At 46.9% G+C, this 9,170-nt stretch overlaps 1 protein-coding gene across 1 annotated transcript; it reads right to left on the bottom strand.

Moving 5' to 3' along the window:
- Positions 1-1,199: 1,199 nt before the first annotated feature.
- LOC140373031 (protein arginine N-methyltransferase 3-like) lies at positions 1,200-8,837 on the bottom strand. The gene is made up of 7 exons (XM_072459859.1): positions 8,792-8,837; positions 7,673-7,790; positions 6,942-7,024; positions 6,070-6,119; positions 5,886-5,991; positions 5,514-5,661; positions 1,200-1,389 (listed from the first exon to the last, which is right to left on the bottom strand). The coding sequence occupies exons 1-7, from the start codon at positions 8,820-8,822 to the stop codon at positions 1,200-1,202; spliced, it is 726 nt and encodes a 241-aa protein (XP_072315960.1). The 5' UTR covers positions 8,823-8,837.
- Positions 8,838-9,170: the final 333 nt, after the last annotated feature.

The following is a 9,170-nucleotide window of genomic DNA, read 5'->3' as shown; positions in this document are numbered from 1 at the left end:
GCGTGGATGCTGTAGTGAGAGTAGGAGCTCTGACCTTTAGCATCTCTGCGTGGATGCTGTAGTGAGAGTAGGAGCTCTGACCTTTAGCATCTCTGCGTGGATGCTGTAGTGAGTAGGAGCTCTGACCTTTAGCATCTCTGCGTGGATGCTGTAGTGAGAGTAGGAGCTCTGACCTTTAGCATCTCTGCGTGGATGCTGTAGTGAGAGTAGGAGCTCTGACCTTTAGCATCTCTGCGTGGATGCTGTAGTGAGAGTAGGAGCTCTGACCTTTAGCATCTCTGCGTGGATGCTGTAGTGAGTAGGAGCTCTGACCTTTAGCATCTCTGCGTGGATGCTGTAGTGAGAGTAGGAGCTCTGACCTTTAGCATCTCTGCGTGGATGCTGTAGAGAGAGTAGGAGCTCTGACCTTTAGCATCTCTGCGTGGATGCTGTAGTGAGTAGGAGCTCTGACCTTTAGCATCTCTGCGTGGATGCTGTAGTGAGAGTAGGAGCTCTGACCTTTAGCATCTCTGCGTGGATGCTGTAGTGAGTAGGAGCTCTGACCTTTAGCATCTCTGCGTGGATGCTGTAGTGAGAGTAGGAGCTCTGACCTTTAGCATCTCTGCGTGGATGCTGTAGTGAGAGTAGGAGCTCTGACCTTTAGCATCTCTGCGTGGATGCTGTAGTGAGAGTAGGAGCTCTGACCTTTAGCATCTCTGCGTGGATGCTGTAGTGAGAGTAGGAGCTCTGACCTTTAGCATCTCTGCGTGGATGCTGTAGTGAGAGTAGGAGCTCTGACCTTTAGCATCTCTGCGTGGATGCTGTAGTGAGAGTAGGAGCTCTGACCTTTAGCATCTCTGCGTGGATGCTGTAGTGAGTAGGAGCTCTGACCTTTAGCATCTCTGCGTGGATGCTGTAGTGAGAGTAGGAGCTCTGACCTTTAGCATCTCTGCGTGGATGCTGTAGAGAGAGTAGGAGCTCTGACCTTTAGCATCTCTGCGTGGATGCTGTAGTGAGTAGGAGCTCTGACCTTTAGCATCTCTGCGTGGATGCTGTAGTGAGAGTAGGAGCTCTGACCTTTAGCATCTCTGCATGGATGCTGTAGTGAGAGTAGGAGCTCTGACCTTTAGCATCTCTGCATGAATGCTGTAGTGAGAGTAGGAGCTCTGACCTTTAGCATCTCTGCATGGATGCTGTAGTGAGAGTAGGAGCTCTGACCTTTAGCATCTCTGCATGAATGCTGTAGTGAGAGTAGGAGCTCTGACCTTTAGCATCTCTGCGTGGATGCTGTAGTGAGAGTAGGAGCTGAAGTAGGCGTGGTCCTCTTCCTCTCGGAGCTCACACACTGCTCCCAGAGAGCGTCCTCCTGGAGTGGACTCTGCGTTCAGCACCAGCCCCTGGGCCAGGAGCCTGAGGACACAGAGGACACAGAGCAGATACTTACACTGGGCCACAACGGTTTGGACTGTAGCACTCAAAGAAACCAAACCGAGAAACACTTTTACAACTTGTAATCATGTCGATTCAGTGTAAAAGTATCAGATTCTTTCAATCGGAAAAGTGATTCACAAAAATGTTCATGTTCTGCACAAAACCACCACCAGATGTTTCCAGAAATGTCCATAATAACGTAAAAGGTTTAGTCCCGGTTTAGACCTGGTTTAGTCCCGGTTTAGTCCCGGTTTAGTCCCGGTTTAGTCCCGGTTTAGTCCCGGTTTAGACCTGGTTTAGTCCTGGTTTAGTCCTGGTTTAGACCTGGTTTAGTCCTGGTTTAGTCCTGGTTTAGTCCTGGTTTAGTCCTGGTTTAGTCCTGGTTTAGTCCTGGTTTAGTCCTGGTTTAGACCTGGTTTAGTCCCGGTTTAGTCCCGGTTTAGTCCCGGTTTAGACCCGGTTTAGACCCGGTTTAGACCCGGTTTAGACCCGGTTTAGACCCGGTTTAGACCCGGTTTAGACCTGGTTTAGTCCTGGTTTAGACCTGGTTTAGTCCTGGTTTAGTCCTGGTTTAGTCCTGGTTTAGTCCTGGTTTAGTCCTGGTTTAGACCTGGTTTAGTCCTGGTTTAGACCTGGTTTAGTCCCGGTTTAGTCCCGGTTTAGTCCCGGTTTAGACCCGGTTTAGACCCGGTTTAGACCCGGTTTAGACCTGGTTTAGTCCTGGTTTAGACCTGGTTTAGACCTGGTTTAGACCTGGTTTAGACCTGGTTTAGACCTGGTGTAGTCCTGGTTTAGACCTGGTTTAGTCCTGGTTTAGTCCTGGTTTAGACCTGGTTTAGACCTGGTTTAGACCTGGTTTAGACCTGGTTTAGTCCTGGTTTAGTCCTGGTTTAGACCTGGTTTAGACCTGGTTTAGACCTGGTCTCATGTGTGGAACCTTTTCCTTTGTGTCAGATCTAGATGTTTATCGTCATGACTAAAGTTCAATGATATATTTTTATTTTCAGTTTGTGGCTGGTTCAGGATTCGGCCTTCAGGCCCAAGAGCGCAGCAAACATGCACTTCACCTCCTCCAGGCCCTGCTTTCCCCTCCATTTTCCTTTCCCTCTTTCCTCTCCTTCCTCCCTTGCTCTCTCTCCTCACTCTCTCCTCCCTCGCTCTCTCTTTCCTCTCCCTCCTCCCTCGCTCTTTCCTCTCCCTCCTCCCTCGCTCTCCCTTTCCTCTCTCTCTCCCCTCACTCTCTCTTTCCTCCAGTGGAATTTTCCTCTCGTCGCTGCAGTGGAATTTTACCCTGGTTTGGTTCCTCTGTTTGAACTTGAGTTACAGAATGAGAGTGAGCGAGGGAGAGCGAGGACCTCATGTGGCGGCAGAGGGAACTGCACGTGTGACATCAGGGGAACAGCTGCAGGGCATCAGGTTTATTTTAGAACATAGAACCACACAAACAGATCTGTTTCAGGTCGTCAGCTTCTTCTTCACATTTGGTTTGAATAAACTCAGTAGATTGTCCGTATACTTTGATATTATTCCCTTTGGAAGTTCTGATGTATATTCCTTGATAAAGATTTCAGTCAGAGGGTTATAGTTGCCGTTATTTTGTTTCATTTCTATATTATAATAGTTCCTGATTGGCAAATATCTATAAAAATCCTGTTTTTCCAGACCAGAGGATTCTGTCAACATATCAAAAATTTTCACTTGATTTTCCTCGATGCCGTTTGGCTTAAACCTTTGGTCATGGCCCGAGCAGTGTAAGATTGTAACATCTTTCATTAGCTCCTTCCATGTCGTGAGCACAGGTTTGACCCAGGGATTCTCTACGTGCTCCAAAGGGTCATGTGACAGTGAGGCCCGTTCTGAACGCTCTGGATCAGGCCATGTAAATGGAGCTGCAATAGAACTTGGTCAAGTCTGGAACAGATTTCAATCCTTTGTAGACTTAGATCTGGAATAAAGTTGCACTTTTCAAGCTCTTTCTTTATAGTAGAAACAGATTCAGTCGCATCAGATTGAGAATGACCCTGGGATGAGAGTCGAAGTCCAGATGATAAGACCGAATCTGTTTCTACTCTGGACCCCTCCTGGACAAATGAGGCATTACGCCCACATGTCTTTAACCATGAGAAGTGAAGGACAGTCTTTATGAAGTATAACACCTACATATTTAAGAGATTCTGTTTGTCATTTAAATGTGTAAGTCTTCATACAGGACAGAGAGAGAGAATTTCAGTTTTTTGAACATTTAGTTTGTGTCCAGACTTTGGACCAACATCAGGAAGGAAATGCATCACATCAGATATGGAAATGTCTGGCTTTGTCAGAAACCGTAAGATATCAGCTGCATAACAAGCAATTTGATCTAACAGCCCTGTCTGACCCCTCTGTCCAGAGTAAACATGAGGAGAGACCAGACACAGCCCTGTCTGACCCCTCTGTCCAGAGTAAACATGAGGAGAGACCAGACACAGCCCTGTCTGACCCCTCTGTCCAGAGTAAACATGAGGAGAGACCAGGCACAGCCCTGTCTCACTCCTCTGTCCAGAGTCAGTGAGTCCGTCATGTGACCATTGACTTTCATTCTTGATGTTGGACCATCGTAAAGAGCCTCAATATATATTATTATTAAATTATCTATTTTAATGTGTTTATCACTTTAAATAAGTCCAGACTTATTCTTCCAACTTTGTTTAGTTGTGTGTGTGTCTCATTGTGTGTAAAGATGGTCTTATGTCCTCTTGTGTGTGTCTCATTGTGGATTTGTTCCGTTCTTTTGGACATAATTGAGGTGAATAAACGTCACATTCAGAAAAGAAATAGTCTCTATGAGGCACAGTCGCTCCTGCTCTTCTTTTGGTCTCAAGGACATAAGGGCCTCTTTGGGGGATCTGAGCTTTTTGAAGGGCCCAGTTAGAGGTTTATATCACTCACTGGAGATGTATTGTTTAGTCTTTTAATTGCACTTTGAATTTCAGTCAGTTGTTTCAGCTCCTGGTTTATATTTTGCTCTTGTTTCATGCGTTAAATCCAGAATATCTCAGAAAGATTCAAATGATGATTGTATTTGATCTTGTTTGGTTAAAATGACATTGTTCTGTCTCGATGTTTCTCTGCCTGATGTTTGTTCCAGGAGAGCTGTTTTTTGGATCCATTTTTGATCCACTTTCATCGTGTCTTTGTTTGGTAAAAAACATTTGTTTCATTATTTCTTGTGACGTCTTTCATCTAGGTCTTTCATCTAGGTCTTTCATCTAGGTCTTTCATCTAGGTCTTTCATCTAGGTCTTTCATCTAGGTCTTTCATCTGGGTCATTCATCTCTTTTCTCATTCATTTCCTGCAGCAGTTGATGATTCCCATTTTCTGCATGTTTTGCCTCCAAATGTTTTAATTTATTCTGTAAATCATTTCATTTTTCTTGCTTTTGTTTCTTTTTGCTGAGGCGACGGCAATGATGCTGCCCCGCAGCACTGCTTTAGCTGCATCACCATCATTATCCTCTGACATCTTCTTTTTAAATCTCCAGAGTGTCTTCCTGTTCCAGATCTACAGTCATGTCAATCAGGGCGTGATCTTTAAGTCTATTGTACCTTTGTCCGACTTTTTATTGTTTATTAAAATGACAAAAATAGTCTCTTCTGGTATATTTCTTATGTGGATTAAAGAAATGTGTACACTGGAGCTCTCCAGATATCCATCAGCCCTAATGGCAATGTCCCAGAGCGTGTTACCTTTGGTCACATTGTCCCAGAGCGTGTTACCTTTGGTCACATTGTCCCAGAGCGTGTTACCTTTGGTCACATTGTCCCAGAGCGTGTTACCTTTGGTCACATTGTCCCAGAGCGTGTTACCTTTGGTCACATTGTCCCAGAGCGTGTTACCTTTGGTCACATTGTCCCAGAGCGTGTTACCTTTGGTCACATTGTCCCAGAGCGTGTTACCTTTGGTCACATTGTCCCAGAGCGTGTTACCTTTGGTCACATTGTCCCAGAGCGTGTTACCTTTGGTCACATGTCTGCTGAAGCTGGTGTAGAAACATCTGATCAAACTTATTCATGTTTAATACAAACAGTAACTAATGTTTTCCGTCCAAAGGTCAGACACTGACTTGAGTTTGTGCAGGTCGTCCATGGCTCTGGTCAGCGCCTCCTCAGCTCGCCTCGCTCGCTCCTCGGCCTCGATCGCCCGCTGCAGCAAAGCATCATGGGAGGTGGAACTGGAGTGGGAGGGGCCAGAGGCACACAGCTCCTCTGGATCTGACAAAACAAAAGTTATTATTTATAGTTTTTACTGATAAATCTGTTTCTGCACCAGTATCGTACCCGTCCCGTACCGTCCCCGTCCCGTACCCGTCCAGTACCCGTCCCGTCCCCGGTCCCCGGTCCCGTCCGGTCCAGTCCCCGTCCGGTCCAGTCCCCGTCCGGTCCAGTCCCCGTCCGGTCCAGTCCCCGTCAGGTCCAGTCCCCGTCAGGTCCAGTACCTGTCTGCAGGAGCGGGTCGTCCTGTAGAACTGGTCTGAGGAAGTGCTCTGAGTCCCAGGGCAGTGGAGCGTCCTGAAGAGAGGAGAGGAAGGAGCTGCTGCACTTCTGCAGTACAAACACATGAAGATCAGGCCCCAAATGAGACGTTTCAGTTCATGTCAAAGACAAAGTAAAAGAACCGACTGTCGAGCGAGTGAAGTTGATCATCTGAATGAAGCCGTAATCGTCTAAACCTGAAAGAGACAAAGAGCTCAACCTTAGAGTCCGCACCTTAGAGTCCGCACCTTAGAGTCCGCACCTTAGAGTCCGCACCTTAGAGTCCGCACCTTAGAGTCCGCACCTTAGAGTCCGCACCTTAGAGTCCGCACCTTAGAGTCCGCACCTTAGAGTCCGCACCTTAGAGTCCGCACCTTAGAGTCCGCACCTTAGAGTCCGCACCTTAGAGTCCGCACCTTAGAGTCCGCACCTTAGAGTCCGCACCTTAGAGTCCGCACCTTAGAGTCCTCACCTTAGAGTCCTCACCTTAGAGTCCGCACCTTAGAGTCCGCACCTTAGAGTCCGCACCTTAGAGTCCGCACCTTAGAGTCCGCACCTTAGAGTCCGCACCTTAGAGTCCGCACCTTAGAGTCCGCACCTTAGAGTCCGCACCTTAGAGTCCGCACCTTAGAGTCCGCACCTTAGAGTCCGCACGTTAGAGTCCGCACCTTAGAGTCCGCACCTTAGAGTCCGCACCTTAGAGTCCGCACCTTAGAGTCCGCACGTTAGAGTCCGCACGTTAGAGTCCCACGTTAGAGTCCGCACGTTAGAGTCCCACGTTAGAGTCCGCACGTTAGAGTCCGCACGTTAGAGTCCCACGTTAGAGTCCGCACGTTAGAGTCCCACGTTAGAGTCCGCACGTTAGAGTCCCACGTTAGAGTCCGCACGTTAGAGTCCCACGTTAGAGTCCGCACGTTAGAGTCCGCACGTTAGAGTCCCACGTTAGAGTCCGCACGTTAGAGTCCGCACGTTAGAGTCCGCACGTTAGAGTCCCACGTTAGAGTCTTAGTGTTGCTGACGGTGTTTGGTGATGACGTCTGAGAGGCTGAAGCTGTGATCTGACGAGAAGTGCTCCAACATCTGAGCCACGGAACACAAGCACCTGCAAAGAAGACAAGACAGAACCTGAGAACCAAGAACCTGAGACGAGAACCAAGAACCTGAGACGAGAACAAAGAACCTGAGACGAGAACAAAGAAACTGAGACGAGAACCAAGAATCTGAGACGAGAACAAAGAACCTGAGACGAGAACCAAGAATCTGAGACAAGATCAAAGAACCTGAGAGGAGATCAAAGAACCTGAGACGAGAATCGAGAACCTGAGGCAAGAACCTGAGACGAGAACAAAGAACCTGAGAAAAGATCCAAGAACCGGAGACGAAAACCTGAGACAAGAACCAAGATCCTGAGACGAGAACTAAGAACCTGAGGCAAGAACCTGAGGCGAGAACCAAGAACCTGAGACGAGAACTAAGAACCTGAGATGAGAATCGAGAACCTGAGGCGAGAACCAAGAACCTGAGACGAGAACCGAGAACCTGAGACGAGAACCGAGAACCTGAGATGAGAATCGAGAACCTGAGGCGAGAACCTGAGACGAGAACCTGAGATGAGAACCAAGAACCGAAGGTAGAAATCAAGAACCTGAGGTGAGAACACAATCTAAAACATTCTCATCTGAAGTATTTTGCGCAAATAAAAAGTGTATTTGACGATGAATTAAATGTTTATGTCATTTGTGGAACTCACACGTCACAAAAGAGACAAAGAACCTGCTGCAGCTCAGAGTCTTCATCCTCCAGCCACAGGGCGTCCTCCTCTGCATCCTCCACATCCTCCTCTGCATCAGAGAGATCTGGAACCTCCTCTGAAACACGGCACAAACCAGGACTAAACCAGGACTGAACCAGGACTGAACCAGGACTAAACCAGGACTAAACCAGGACTAAACCAGGTCTAAACCAGGACTAAACCAGGTCTAAACCAGGTCTAAACCAGGACTAAACCAGAACTAAACCAGGACTAAACCAGGTCTAAACCAGGTCTAAACCAGGACTAAACCAGAACTAAACCAGGACTGAACCAGGACTGAACCAGGACTAAACCAGGACTAAACCAGGACTAAACCAGGTCTAAACCAGGTCTAAACCAGGACTGAACCAGAACTGAACCAGGTCTAAACCAGAACTAAACCAGGACTGAACCAGGACTAAACCAGGACTAAACCAGGTCTAAACCAGGACTAAACCAGGACTAAACCAGGTCTAAACCAGGTCTAAACCAGGACTAAACCAGGTCTAAACCAGGACTAAACCAGGACTAAACCAGGACTAAACCAGGACTGAACCAGGTCTAAACCAGGTCTAAACCAGGACTAAACCAGGACTAAACCAGGTCTAAACCAGGACTAAACCAGGTCTAAACCAGGTCTAAACCAGGACTAAACCAGGACTAAACCAGGTCTAAACCAGGACTAAACCAGGACTAAACCAGGACTAAACCAGGTCTAAACCAGGACTAAATCAGGACTAAACCAGGACTGAACCAGGTCTAAACCAGGACTAAACCAGGACTAAACCAGGACTAAACCAGGTCTAAACCAGGACTAAACCAGGTCTAAACCAGGCCTAAACCAGGTCTAAACCAAGACTAAACCAGGTCTAAACCAGGTCTAAACTAGGACTAAACCAGGTCTAAACCAGGTCTAAACCCGGTCTGAACCAGGTCTAAACCAGGACTAAACCAGGTCCAAACCAGGTCTAAACCAGGTCTAAACCAGGTCTAAACCAGGACTAAACCAGGTCTAAACCAGGTCTAAACCAGGTCTAAACCAGGTCTATTAATTCGTGTGTTTTTATTTTTATTTACCAAATTCACGTGGACGCGCGGACTCCGCCATGTTGTCGCCTTGGCAGCACGGACACTTCTGGTCACGTGACTGTGACATCACTGTTACGTATGCCACGCGGGCTGACGCACTTTCAGCTGAAGGCCACTGGAGGGCGCCACACGCACGTTAAAAGAATCACTTTAATTGTAAACGTAAACACGTTTTTAAATCAGAATCAGACTTTTATTCATCCTCAAGAGGAAACGAAGGAAAGAAACAAAAAATATTTAATGCTTTTGTTTTATTGTGTTTTTGGATCTTTATTAAGAAAAGTTATGAAATTTCCCCATGTGGGACAATAAAGGAATATCTTAAATATGTGTTTTATTTGAACTTATTAAAGTAGGAAAATCAGAA

This window comes from Eucyclogobius newberryi, unplaced genomic scaffold (assembly GCF_026437365.1).
Source record: "Eucyclogobius newberryi isolate DKJ021-1_F unplaced genomic scaffold, fEucNew1.0.hap1 SCAF_285, whole genome shotgun sequence".
Classification (NCBI taxonomy): Eukaryota; Metazoa; Chordata; class Actinopteri; order Gobiiformes; family Gobiidae; genus Eucyclogobius; species Eucyclogobius newberryi.
The sequence above is the reverse complement of the archived record's forward strand: the minus strand, read 5'-3'. Positions and strand labels throughout refer to the sequence as shown.